This window comes from Trichoplax adhaerens, genomic scaffold, assembly GCF_000150275.1.
Source record: "Trichoplax adhaerens TRIADscaffold_1 genomic scaffold, whole genome shotgun sequence".
Classification (NCBI taxonomy): domain Eukaryota; kingdom Metazoa; phylum Placozoa; class Uniplacotomia; order Trichoplacea; family Trichoplacidae; genus Trichoplax; species Trichoplax adhaerens.
Window position 1 is genome coordinate 3925881 of NW_002060943.1, and position 15485 is coordinate 3941365.

General features: G+C 32.8%; 1 protein-coding gene across 1 annotated transcript; it reads right to left on the reverse strand.

Moving 5' to 3' along the window:
* Positions 1-3089: 3089 nt before the first annotated feature.
* Positions 3090-5011, reverse strand: TRIADDRAFT_51679 (uncharacterized protein; the record flags this gene model as incomplete). Its single annotated transcript, XM_002108568.1, has 2 exons — positions 3090-3916; positions 4975-5011. The coding sequence occupies 2 exons, from the start codon at positions 5009-5011 to the stop codon at positions 3090-3092; spliced, it is 864 nt and encodes a 287-aa protein (XP_002108604.1).
* Between the last annotated feature and the right edge of the window lie 10474 nt (positions 5012-15485).

A 15485-nucleotide genomic window follows, 5' to 3' on the forward strand; every position in this document is an offset into this window, starting at 1 on the left:
ACAAATAGTCATCTTTAGCAAATTGAAAAATTGTAACTTGCAAATTGACAAATTTTTATTTTTTTCTACTTGTCTATAATCGGCCAAATCTTTGCTCATCATATCAAAAATTTATTGTAAAAACAAAGAAAAGTATGAACTTCAAACTGAAAAGCTTTCAGTTAGTTACCAATAAGCTTGACTTGACGTTTTAGCCTACGAGCTGCTGCTAAACCATTTAAATACATGATAGCAGAATATAAATTCATGTTATTGTATGATAATGCAACCACGTTTGAAAACTACATGTGAAAAATTGTACTATGCTGATTTTCTTGAATTTTGGAACCTTTCCTAAATTAACAAAAGAAGACTCAAGTATTTTCTGTATTTTAATATATAACTGTATTTTATTATATGAAAATGTCTTATCCATGTTTTACGCAGATTTCAATGAAACAAATTACATACGATCTTACTATTTTTCTATCTGCAATAAGGATTTAATATTATGATTGTTGATTGATTCATCTTATTTACAGTAATGGGGGCCTTAATGTTTAAATTCGTGGTATTTGTGTTTTAGAACTCTACTATTTTTAGAGCAACCAGATTAACGTGTTTACCCTGCCATCGGATTGCTAAGTTGTTTTAACGATATAACAATTCAGTGATTTAGCGGTAAAGAAATGAGTGTTTTACGCAGCATAAAGCCTACCAATATATTAGCTGCCATGATGACCCTCATAATATTAGATCGTAACATTAGTCCGAAGTATTAGCATGTTTTTTTCTATGAGACATGCCATTTAGACCGTGATTCTTCTATTAAGCTGAATCTAGTAAGCGGAAATGATTTTGATTGGAAATTTGGATATTATCATGAAGTAATTTCCAGATGTCAGTTCTATGATTTACAATAAAGTCAATATGAAAAATTTCATCTTAAATAGGAACTAGTAATTAGGATAATGGTTTATATAGCATCTACTGTATTACCTGGATGCACGAAAAATTGAAATTGATAAAAATTGTTGAGCGATTATCAAAGATTCTACTAGGCAGCAACTGACATAAAGATAATAAATATAAAATATCAAATTCTAAAGCCTAAGGGTAAATATTGCTATTAATGTATTTTGTAAATACTAAATTTTAATTTCTTAAGTTCCTTTATAGCCAAGATGCGAACAAATGCAAAAATGAAATTAAATATCATTGCTTACTATTAGTTCATTTCAATGTTATACGCGTAGATTTTAAGTAAAATTCATAGCGGAGCTCGAAGTAATGAAGTAAATCAGGAGATTAGCATATTATTAAAACGGAATATGCTTTATACGAGACTTATACGAGTACTAATGTAATTAGCTAACTGCACGATTTATACGTGTAAAGGTGCCCATAGCAAAGTACACATAGTGTTATGTAATAGAACATAGTAAAATTCACTAGTTCTTTCTAAGAACTAGGCATACAATACAACGCATAAGAATACTTACACATTCTACGATTAAATTTGAGACGCCATCTGTCTAGTATTATGATAACATTATGCTTAGCGATTAACTGAAATTCTCTAAAAGTTGCATGTGTGATCAGGATTTCAACATATAAAAGTAATGGATTAACATGCAATTTTCTCAATTACCAGTTATCGATCACATCTGTCCAACTATCTTATATGGCAATATCTATTTATCTTCTAAACCGATTTGCCCAACTATTTAATTTTTAATTTGAATTGCAAAAGTACCGTATTTCTGTTAAGGTATAGAATACAAAATTTCAGTTCAAGCTTTCTAAATGATGCATGCTACAGCGTACAGGATGTAGATCAAACTTCTACATATATTAATATCTATTTGAATATCCACACCGCCTGTTAATCTCACAATTCAGTTTGTCCCCATAAAGTTTGATTTTTTAGTGTTAATTTGGAAATAATCCTATCATGAGGTGATATGTAAAACATTCAGTTTGAGCTTTTGAATCCTCCAATCTACAAAATATGTATAATGATTCATTGTCCGTACACATTAATAGCTTTTCATTCTTTCATGCAAAACCGTTCATGATCGTAACCTTGCGGAATCAGCTATTTTATTATAAAAATTTGCTCCTTATATATCAAAGGCAACTACACTACATAGTTTTAGCTTAAAATAGTAATTAATAAGCTTGTCTTGATAATGAAATACCCGTAGTAATCGGTGAGCATATCACTTTTTTCTTGACTTATTATCAATTGCAAAGTTACTCCATTATCTTTGAGAATGGGATATTCCAGTACTAATGAGTTGAAAAATTTATTGAATTGTTAGAAACTTAAGTTATACGTATAAATAGGATTAGTCGTAAATCTAGAACATTATAGGAGTTACGATTGCAGTTTTGTAGCTTTACATTTCCAACTTTTAGCAAGTTGAATAAAGAATGAATTTTTATGATAAACCGATCGATAATATATGTATATATAATATATATATGTATACAAAAATTGAATTTTATAAGATTCTTATGTATTTTTAATAAATAAATGTAATATCACGTTAATTATACTACCAAACGTAAGTTGAATTATACTGGACTTGCAGCAAATTATCAAACCTTCGATGCGCTAGAAATTATACCGTAACATTTCTTTAAATTCAATTACACGAATAGTCTTCTGCTACATTACCTTAAATTTCTTAACAAAAGGTAAAGGTATATTATAAAATGATTATAACATATGCATAGATAAGTTGATCATCGTTACGTGTAAATTTCTCTTATGATACACAGTATATCATCAAGTTTAACGTTTACAAGTCCTTAGCAGAACAGTATTGCGGATACTCGTAGGCCCACCAGCTAATAATAATCGTTTTACGAAATTCAATGGCCTACTAATAGTAAAAACAGACGAAATAAAAAATGTTTATATTGATGAACTCAATGAAATTGTAAATGCCATATTGTGATAGTAAAATTATCGTAGCATAGGCTTTTAACTTATTCCAATCGAGCCGCTTGAGACTTAAGACAGTAGATAGTAACCTATTCTTAATCTACAATCCTGTAGAATAATCATGGATTACGGTGACGAATTTACTGAAACAAAGTGATTAATCAACTTTCACTACTCGTTTTGGTAAATCAAAGACAATTGGTTTGTTGGTGGGCTTATAGTGTTGTGTACATGTAGAAGCATTAATAAATTTCGTTGTATCATTGGTGGTAACCCCATAACCTTCATGAATATGGCCAAAGATATGATATAAAGGTTTAACTTCCTTTTCTACAATATATAATAAATCAACACAGCCAGCTCTGACTCTCGTTTTACAATAATCTCCATGACCTAATGGTGGCCCATGAGTAATTAGAATGTCTGTATCAGTCGGGATTAATTTCCATTTGGAGAAGCATTCTTGACCTCGTTCTAAATTGAAACCCATGTCGCTAAATCGTGGTTGCCACGGGGATCCATAAATTTTATAGTTATACAATTCTATAAAACTGTCTTCTAAATAAATACAGTTGGTCAATAATGATTTACACCATTGTGCAGTAGAGGCATGTCTACCGTAATCGAAAGTCTCATCTAGGCAAATTTCGTGATTTCCGGCTACGGCAACCTTGTATGCATGTGGTAACTCGCCTACGAATGAATTAAAGCGAATAACCTCATCTACATTGCCATACATAGTAAAATCGCCTGCATGAATTAAGATATCACCATCAGGGATAAATTTATCTGGTAGTCTAGATTGCAGTGAATGTGTATCTGATATGCACACAATGCGTATATCATTTTCCGCTTTGACGATTGGCGTTTCTAGTGTTATAGCATTTGCTATCGAGTGGTTTGTTAAAAATATTTCTTTCCAAGCCAAGTCAGGTGCCCTAGCTAGCGGGTGATGCTGCAGCGATACAACTGATTTTGACGCTTCTATGGAGAAAGTACGGAAAATAAGGTTATAATCAAAGGAAGGATTTTCTCATTTCTATAAACAGTCCTCACATATATAATTTACCCTAAACCAGAATTCTATCTGAATTAATTTATTAGCAAAATAATCGTCAATGAATCATATAATTTATGGACTGGAAAGCTAACCAATGGATTGATAATATTAGCATAGATTGAATTAATTGAAAGTTTTTATTTATTTAGTATGCAAGAAATGATCTAGTTTAATTAGCGTAGGTTGGATTTTATCGCGAATCTTACTTGTTTAGAGGACAAAAAATGATTTAATTTGATTTCGTTAACCTGTTAAAGCTGTATGTCAGTGAACAAGCGTACTAAGAAGAGAACTGGTCGTATGAGGGATTCTCTGATTTGATCCAATAAAAAAGCTAAATGATACTATTTGTCTATGAGATAGCCACCTACTAAGAAAGGATTGTTGCCTTTTGGTCAAGAAATAGATATAGAATAGCTAATGTTAGCATCTTGTAGTTGCTAGGCTATTGCAAAATTGAGAAAAGATTTGTATCGTGTATCTATGCTTAGCATTCCAACCACCTCTGTCTGGTTGATATTTTTAATACTTTTCTATTTGACTTTAGTATCTATGCTGTAAATCTCGTGAACAAATTGTGCACCAATGGCCTGATTGTCCTATCGGATATCATTTATGGTCATCATCAAACGTCTGCTATTTTATCTACTATATATGTCTATGGTGAATAATCATTGGTGAACGGTTGTTGTACATCCATGACCGGATTAACTTCGCCTACCTTCGAATGAGGGTAAGCATACATTGCACTATCATCGATGGGCATTTTAGGGGATAATATAGAATAGAACAACGTATTGGCTATACTTTAACCTAGTCACACTCGTATCATTCTAGCCTTTTCTAATATTACAGATAGATGAGTAAGGTAATAATGGCTAAATTCTTGTTACAACTAGTCCATACTTAATAAGAAAGTTAGAAAGTAGTGTAGTTTATTCCTAGTACAGACGAAAATCGTCATTTTTGCTTTATTTCTTACCTTTCTTATGAATGTGTGACTTGATCATACGACGCATTATAATCCTGCTACGGATACAGTGTTCTTTTTCGACTACTGGTATACGTAATAAATGGGGATAGAGTAATAGAAGAATTGAGGATTAATCCAAATGGTTCATTCAGCCTCCAATAACATGGATGGAAAATGGAAAATGAAACGATAGTAAAGTATTTTATACATTAGAATACAGGTCCCATAAGTTTTGCTTGCTTAGTAGAAACACGTTCGGTGTTGATATAGATTAGAAGATAGCTGTAATGAATATTCTGTTGGAAGTGTTGCTAATTTAATATCTGTAAAGGGCTGCTTTTGGATTATATCATTTTAAACTTGTTAATAATATTAATATTAATGTGTTAAATAGTAGAAGTCTAGACCTAGAAAAGCCGTAAAATGACTATACGCAGGCGTAATTGCTTATGGCATAATATCGGGGTGTGGGGTAGTTTGAATAATTAATTAATTAAATTCAGGAAAGATGAACACAATCGAAAATAAATGAGCCAAATTTAATATAATTTTATAGTTATGTAATTTCACTAATTTTATAGCTTGATCATAATTGAACTTGTTGAATTCGATTGCGAGAATGATCAAGTTAGATACGTACTGTATTGTCATCATAAAGTCAGCATCTGATTCAAAACACCACATTCGATCACAGCTAGTATGGGATAGTTTGCATAATTTTATGGTATAGCTCTATCTATATTGCACTACTACTGTCTTCTGCATAGAATACATATCGACAGTAGTGAGTAACTGAGCATATCATCTTAATTACTTACTGGCCAGTCAGACGTTGGCACTAGTTAGTTTATACTGGTGTTATATATAGTGTATTATATACTGACGCTACTTCGAATACTAGATCCATTCCTTACATTTATCCTTTACTCTCTCTCACTACATCTTGCGTGTTAATAACTCCTTATCGGACTAGGGGAAATATTACAAAGTTAGCCTCCGGTTCAAATAGCGTATTAGATCACATCTAATATGAAGCAGTTGGGATAATTTTATAGATTGATCATAATTGAACTTGGCAAATTCGATTTTGAGAAAGATCAAATTACATACGAATTATCATTAGGGATCATCATGAAGTTAACATCCGCTTCAAACCACTGCATTAGATCACATCTAATATGGAGAAATTTAGATAATATTATACTGTAGTTACATGTCACGTTCTGTAATAGTTACATAATTAGTATGTTACCTTCTTTCTATATATGGTTAAATATCACGATGTTATTATCACGTCATGCGTATATAGATGTAGTTATGGTACTATATTAAGCTTATCTACATATGTATTCTCATGTTGCCATACTCGGTATGATATCCTATTTGTAATGCCTAAACTAGGGAAACCTTTCTCTTAGTGATGATCTTGTGATCTACGCCAGTAGATCAAAGGTCACAATAAAGAAAGTATATAAACTCATTATTTTAACAATAAAGTTAGTTCTTCAACTTAATTACTGGGTCTCCTTGCTGAGTGCAGATCTAGTACTTGTTACAAAATTTGGAAGTTGTAACATTACATCACAACTGAACTTAGCCAACTTGATTCTGAGAATGACTAAGTTACTTATTACCATTATGAAGTTAACATCTGCTTCAAAACGTTACATTAGATCACACCTAGTACCATATGCAGTAGTTTGGATAATCTTATACTGTAGTTCCGTCATAATTGAACTTAGTAATTCGATTCGAAGATAATTTGTAGGTGATAGGCACTGATATTAAGGAAGCTGAATTTGCTATTGAAGAATAAAAGTAGGGAAATCTTTTCCTCTCTTGCAGTAGCATAATTTTATTATATTTACTAGCTATATGGTGAGAATTGGACCAATCGGAACATTTGGATGCAAATGCACGGTAACCATTACAATACAAGGTCAACATAAAATTTTTATTAGCTAGAACATTAATAAGTTGGATAAATAATGGACGAAACCATGAACGTCGACATAGTATAGCAACTACAGCATAACCTCTCTAAAATTTCGAATATTTTAGATAGACTAAGTATACCAATACTTGGTAAGGCTTTACATACTTGAAACATGACGTTAGTAGCATCCGGACAGAAATGTCAATAAAGGTAACCTTTACTGTATTTATCGCATAGGTACTGTTTAATTAATGTACCTATGACTGAATATATGACAACCGTCTAGTTGGCAAACTCTTCTATACACATATAAATATTGCTATCGTTAACCAATTTTATGCTATCGGTACCGTAAACCGATATAATGTTATAGTTAGATATATTGCATCATACCATTTATATGTACGTGTATATACCTTGCAATTTAACTATATATAAACCAATCTCTTCTATTCTAACAAATAGTCTTATTCAAATTTCTTAAAGGAATTAAAAAGTACATACACAAGACTTTTATAAATTACTGCAACTTCCCTGCTGCATGGCTTTAAGACAATTTTAAAGTATTGGCAACAAGTATAAACTATGATTCATGTTGATTCGATGTTTTGATTAATAAAACAATGAAGGTAAGGGTTCGCCACCCTACCAAGAGAGCAGCAAGCATACCGACGTCGAAGTAAATATTTTCCTATTTAACCAATGATTTTAAAGAAAATATGACATCAATATGCATTCATAAACATCATGAGACTCGAGAGAACAACACATTGTAATTTACCGGCGAGAAATTGTAAAATTGTAATACTTCATGGCCATTGTGAAAGCAGGTAGGTAACCCGGGGCTACAAGCTGTTGTAGACGTGTCAAGAAAGGTGATGATTATTAATAAAATAAGTAAGTAAAAGTCAGTATAAAATTAATTCAGGAATTGTACTTAGGTTTCCAAAATTTTCCCATTGATTTATGCTTAATGCTTCAAAACCATAATTGAACCACGAGATATACTTGATCCAGACCAAGTACACTGGCTCCGAACTAGCAAAAAATCATATAATAAAATAAAATGTTAGGTTTAGTTGTAGTTATTTTTTACAGCAGCTTTCGTTTGTAATTACTATCACAAAACAGATGCTCATGCTATACCCGCTTCTCAAAAAAAATCCGCCAAAGATCATAAGCGGTAGAACAAATAACGGTCCAAGAGCAGTAGCAACTACAATGGAGCTTGACATACTTGAAATCAAGTAGCCTACAATAAATAGTATCACAGAGTATCATGAGCTTATGTATAAAAAATAAACTAGTTAGGATAACGGTATATCTTACCGTACGAAGTTGCAACATTTGCAATTAAAACAACAATTCCATAATGTATTAAAAAGTTTACGAATCCAGGATTCAGACCTAGAAAGAAGCGATGATATTTATCGTGCACAACGTTACGATCCCAATGTAAGCGAAGAATGTAAAATTACTTATTTATACTGTTTAATTGCACCGCTAATGTAACTCGTTCTTACCAATCATCCAATATGAAACTACCACAAATAGAAGAGGCAGTAGAAAGAAATATGGCATCTGTAAATTAGAAGTTAAAAAGAACGGATATACCAGGTAAAACAACGGAAAGTGAAAATTTTTATTGTACTATTTTATATGCAAAATCAATACCTCCACCATCGTTTTACAAATATAGTAAACATCCGTTCTGTACATTCCATTTCGATGCTCACGAAGAAACACAGGAAGCTCTAAAGGAAATGTCTGCAGCATAGGCAAATAACGAAATGCAGTATAAATTTCAATCCTTAAGAAACTGTTATTACGGAAGCCAGATAACAATACATGTACACTCTACTGTATATCCTAGATGATGTGCATGTAGAACATACTTGTAAAACACTGAATACGTAGCCCATGGAACTATTGGCAACTATAAAAAATATTGCTCCTGCAACATTTTGTAAAGCATCTTGATCGTATTTTACTTGAAGATATATCAGACCAGATAGTAGGGCAGTTACCTATTGAAAATATCAATTATTTTGTTGTCCTAATAAAGAGATAACCACACCGATATTGCTTTTATAACAATACAGTATTTGCAGGCTTACTATTGTTTGAAACACTCTAACTGAAGTGAGGCTTGGCTCTCTCCATATAGTTATTGCGGACCTCCAAGTTAATGCTTTAAACTGCTGTACCCATGTAGATTTATATCTACCAATAATATTATTTCACAGTGATATAATCATCGGCGAATTTATTTAGACAATAACATAAAAGAAACTTACGGAGATTTTCGGACAATTCGAACTTCATCTTCAACCGGGCGAGATTCCTGTAACATTGATGTCAGCTTGTTATGGAGAATATACTGTACTGTACATTGTATCAGAAACTAATGAATTTTATATCCTATTAATTGTAAGAATTTTGAATTATGGAAAATCTTACGCTTGATTCTGGCTTTACAAAAAAATTGGAACTTTCAAAAGCATCACATATAGCCTAGTAACAGAAAAGAGTAAAAATCATTTATGGATAATTCTTACGCTTTATGGGATTCATTGAGATTAAAAAAATTTACGCCTGTATACAGCAATTTGCTACGAATGCTGAGCTCACAAGCCAATACGATTTAAAGTGCATATGAACTACTGCAATCAGGTGTTAGCTATGGATTATTTAGGAATAAATTTAGAGTGAAATAGGTATTATAGACATGCTCATGTTGCTATACGACGGAAATATGAAACCAGAGTATCATAGCGATACAACACATTCGCTAAAATATACCGTGTATTAAATTGTAAATCATGCTTGACTTGACTGCCGCTTTCATTTTACAGATTATAGGAAGTACTGTAGCAAATCATAAATTCAAGTATCGCAAACGAATGATCTTAATAGACAATTTTTTATCATAATAAATTTTAACGCAAAATATTAGCATCTGCAATAGGCCTTTCCCTGAATACGATGCAATGTAATATTTTTGCTATTATTTGCGAAGGAAAAATAGATAACTCGTACAAGTAAGATTACCTGTACACGTTCGCGGCATTCGTCTGGATTAGATGGAACAATGGCAAGTTGAGAAATAAAATGGTCCGCAGGATTATAATTAAGAGGACAGTGATAGCCAAGGCTGTATAATGTCAAGAATAGAATATGTTAACAGCTAATAAAAGACTAATTCTTTAGTAAACAATAAAATTACAAATTGAACATACCCATTAAAAAATTGGAGTGCATTTTCTCTTGGTCCTAGATAAGCAATCTTCCCTTCTGCCATCAGTAAAATTCTACAACGAATATATACATATATATGAATAAGTATAATGAGTGGATTACAGAAATATAACGCAAGAAAACCCGCAACTATTTAACGTTCTTAAAAAGCTTTAACACGGTCTATATTCAATATAAAAAAAGTCTTGTCAAACCTATTAAACATAGCATAGACCTCGGACGATGGCTGATGGATCGTGCATAAGATCGTTCTACCATCTAATGCCAGATTTTGCAAGGCAGTAACCACACTTACTGCCATAAATGAGTCGAGACCCGAAGTTGGTTCATCAACAAAGAATAACTTTGGTTCAGTCAATAGCTGATAAAAATAAAAGAATTTTCTAAATAAGAATCGGAAATGTTTTACAAATACGTGTATCCCATAACGTATTAATAAATAAATAAATACATATTTTTGGGGTTCTATCAAAAGTGCTGAAGAACAGTCTGAGAATATTAATGTTTATTTTCGAATAAATCCACGGAACGCACCTCAGATGCAAACATTAGCCTTCTTTTTTCACCACCTGATATCCCTCTCATCTGACCAGTAATGCCAATAATTGTGTTGGCACACTTTGTTAATCCAAGCTAAATGTTGGCATTAGAATCAAGTTGTATTTTAAAAAGATGCAATAGACATAGAATAATAGTATCGACGACTAGGATAGCCAAACTCTGTTGTTCATAAGAATATCAATATTATCTCACCTGCTTGATTACTTCATCTACTCGCATTATACGTTCTTCATACGAGAAATGCTTTTCCATTCGTAGTAATGCCTAAAATTCGATAGCATAGTTAAATACATTATTGAAGCTGTGATTTCAAAAATAAATTACGAGCATCGATAGCTTGCATAAAAGGAACTATTAAAGGGACGTACTTGAAATACCAAGTGTTCCCGAACTTTCATTGTTCCGATGAATAACTCTTCCTGCTGTACATAGGCTGAGATCTTCGCGATATCACGATTCATTGATTTACCGTTAACCGTAATATCACCATGTATTGACAGCGATCCACAATTACGCCTTGCCAAAACATTCAATAGGGTTGTCTTACCAGCACCACTAGTAGAATTATTTATTTGATTTAAGATTGGAAATGTTAACAACAAAGTTACTACTCTATCTTGAACATAACCATTCAATTTTTAATTTAAATCTTCCACCATCATTATATCAAAAGTTGGCATACCTTGCACCCATTACTGCGACGAGGGTACCAGGCTTAACTTCTCCGTGAACTTGATAAAATATCAAAAATTAAGATTAGTACTTTTAAATGATGTCCATACTCGTTGAAGACTTTATAGCATTAATAGCACGATTAAATCCTTCATATCACGTACTGCCTCGAATGATAGACTTGACTTTAGTTTCAGTGCTTTCTTTACGAGCACAACATAAGCGCTTGAAAAAACTTTGACCCTTTGGTTTTACATCAACAGTCAAATTAGACCATTTGATAGTGACTCCCGAGTCACTCTGTAAGCCATCTTTATCGATTGGAATTACAACGTTTGCACCATTGTTATGTGGGAATTCGTTAGATTTGACAAATTGTTGGTCTTTTTCATCTACGACGTTAAAATATTATCCAAGTGATCAATACCATATATATATAGCTGTTATAGGACGTCTATTGTATGAATGTATAGAGTTGTAACGCATCTAACCCGCATTTGCTTCGGATGCATCAGAAGGTATCAAAATACTCGATTCGTCTTCCTCTGGCTGCGAATGATGGTCCATTTCCAGCATCTCGCTATTACAAATTTAAGTAATGAAGTCATAAGTAATTCTATAATATGCATATAAATTATGTATCATAACTATAGGCAATTATTACTGCATAAAGTCATCTATTATTAAAAGTGATCTTTTTCCTTTACTATGCCATCTGTACTGTCTGAGTTTGCCAATTTAGGCAAGAGCGACTCAAACTTAGAAGAGAATTTCTCCTTCTATTTGAGTAATTGTTGATTTTAAGTGTCAGTAATTCTTTGATATATCACATCTTGATCAACATATACTTAATGCACAGTTCGATTTGCACCACTGCAGTGAGTACAACTTAAGTCTGGCTTTTATATGAGTATATCTATGTATTTGTTGATACAGTTGCAACACCCAAAGACGTTTATACCTTGAGATATACAGTTATGAATTTTAATTTTAATGCACTGTACCTATAGGCTTCACCTCTCCTGACATGTCTGTCTGCTTAATTATATAGATATAATTATTATTATTTCATAATTCAAATACTGTAGAACAGTAAAATATGACCGTGGCGTATATTGGTCAAATTTCATGGCTAAGTAAAATGAAATTTTTTAACTATTCATCATATTTCTCATCACGCGTGATTTAAGTTAGTAATGAAATAATAATATAAATATTAATTCTATCGTAGCTATGTAGGTCCAATTGAACGATTTTAGTTCTGTCGAACATGCAGTTTAGTACAGAGCAAACATTATTCATACTTATAATATACAATATCAAATTGTAATTTTAAAGCACTTTAATATGAATAATGTTTGCTCTGTGCCAAACTGTATGTTCGACAGAACTAAAATCGTTCAACTGGACCGATATCGTTATAATAGGATTAATACTTATTTTATTATTTCATTACCGACTTAAATCACGCGTGATGAGAAATATGATAAATAGTTGAAAAGCTTAATTCTAATCGGCCTACTTGAATAAAAACCCCTAATTGTATTGGATAATCATACGACATAGACAAGTGTATGTGCAACAATGAATGCACTGCCAATTCACTACTGTATTTGCCCATAATTTGTATTGTATGTCAAATTTGAGTTCGTAAACAAAATAGGATGCCGCTGTGAAGAGTCTGGATTAGACACAGCCGTTGCCGTTATTCCTTTTTTTCAATTTCAATGGATGTTCACGAACATCAATTACGTTTCTTGGGGTAAATTAATTATCGGAGAATTATTTGCGTCCTGACACTGTACCTGGGAATGCTATATGTACACCCATTATTTATTTATACAGTATTACCATTGCTCACCATGAGTTTGTCTAAATTAGAATAACAAACAATATACGTTGTTATAATATACTGTAGGTATAAGTACATTGTACAAAATCAAAGTTGGTTTGGTAATTGGAAATCGAAAATAGTGTATACTGTACTCAATTGTAGAATTGCATCTTCTATATTTTATCCGGGCGGATTCAGTCAAGTCATTAAAACAAGCCGACCGATCGATGATCAATTATAACTATTATTACCCCTAACTGTTCTACCTTGCCAATCGGTGTACTGGATATTTGAATTTCCTAATTTAAAACAATTAATTACTGCAGTCATTGAATTCCAGTATGAGTACTCGAGACCGTAATCAAGTCCAGTCCAATTTGTAGTTAAAAATGGTGGATTTGGCCATAGAGATAAAGGTCATGACCTCAAAGGCAAGATGAATATACGCGTACGTAGCATTACATTTGGATACGTCGTCTGTCGAAATGAAAGCAACAAAATCCAATAAATGTCTAAATGTTAATACTGTACAAAGACTACTCGCCTGCAACTATCTTTAGTGAATTAATAAGCTGAGACCTTGCATAACCTGTAGTATCGACATAGAATAGAGCGCAGTTTGGGTACAGAGTAATCGTCATCACGACTAAGACAATAATATATTCAATAACATTAACTAGAATACATTACAACAATAAATGACCTTTTGCCATGACGTAGCAGAACCCCATCAAGTTTAAAATTAATTCAATGACCCATAATGGCTACGGCCAAGGGCGACTCAACACTATATCATTACCCACTTAAAGGTACCTTTAAGATATCTTGAAAGATGTGTTGTTGAGTAATCCTTGCTACCGTACATTAACCTTAAAATGCATCCACATATCGTACGATGGGTATTTTGTATCAACATAGCTAAAGGACATCTCTCTAACCATGATAATTTCTTTTAAGAATGAGATCCCGTTATTTGAATTTGTAATTCTGAAGACAGTGTTCTAGCGTTGTTTGTTCTTACTATACTATCATATATCGATGCAATTTGATTTATTGGCAGCTATTGTGTAGTGGTGGTTTGGTGTGCTATCCATTATCCCGAGTTAAGAATCGAATCGACATTTCGTTAAGATATCAAGTTATTTCCCAAACCTTACTATTTGGTTAATATGTAGTATTCAAGTAGTGATCTCGAATGCTCTGTAGTATATATGTTGACATATACACATTTGGTATGATTTTTTCGCGATCAATAAATACAACGTGCTAACCACCCAAAAGATTGGTACTATCAATAATCGTTTGTCATGAAAGTGTAAGGTCCAGAAGATCGTGCATGCATTGTACAGTATAACACACTCATCGACCATGCATTCATGAATTAAGTTAGTTGAAGTAGAAAAATTGAATCGTTGACATGTTTTGATTGCAGCAGATTGATGGAATGTAACCGTTTGCTTCTCTACTGTATCATAAGTGAATAATACGAATACCGCTGATTAAGGCGATATGGAATTTTCTAATAGACGTGTTAAGCATTCCATAAGGTAGCAAAATGGTTGATGACTACTGTAAAAAGTAGTGAAAATGTAAACAATCCATCCTTGATCCACGTTGCCGGCGGACCAGTATTGCAAGCAAGCGTATCTCCATTTCTATTGACTAGTCTCCTCGGATAAATGCGCCCGCCCAAACTTGCAGATATTTTACGCTGCAAATGATATGACTACTGTACTGTATGTCGTATTGAATTACGGCTCAGTAGGACGAAAAATTTGAGGATAAATCATGTTTCGTTGCTTTCAACTGTACAACACCACTGCATAATAATAATTCATGGCCAGAGTGTGAAATGTTTACTTTGATAAGCTCATTCTGAGCAAACTGGTGGAAGATGGCTGAATAGAATGGTATGTAATTGATTATTTGCATAATCAAAGTAATTACTGTCATCGCTGGCTTCCAAATCCGATGATCAAACATTGATGTAAGACCCAGAGAGGATTTTTGTCAAGTGTAAAATGTTTACTTGGCAATTGAAGCAATCTAGGGTGAACGATGGCATTCAACCTATCCTTGCTAACATAGTCGAGCTGAGAATAGAATGATGAGCATAATCAAATCATCGATCAGCGATATTGTAAAGTCGAGATTGAGAATGCACGATCATCTTGTAGATACGCTACTAGAGGCAGAGCTATCTTTTGCCTGGAATTCATCATCATCGTATCTAACATTGTTGTTTACAGCTGATACAAG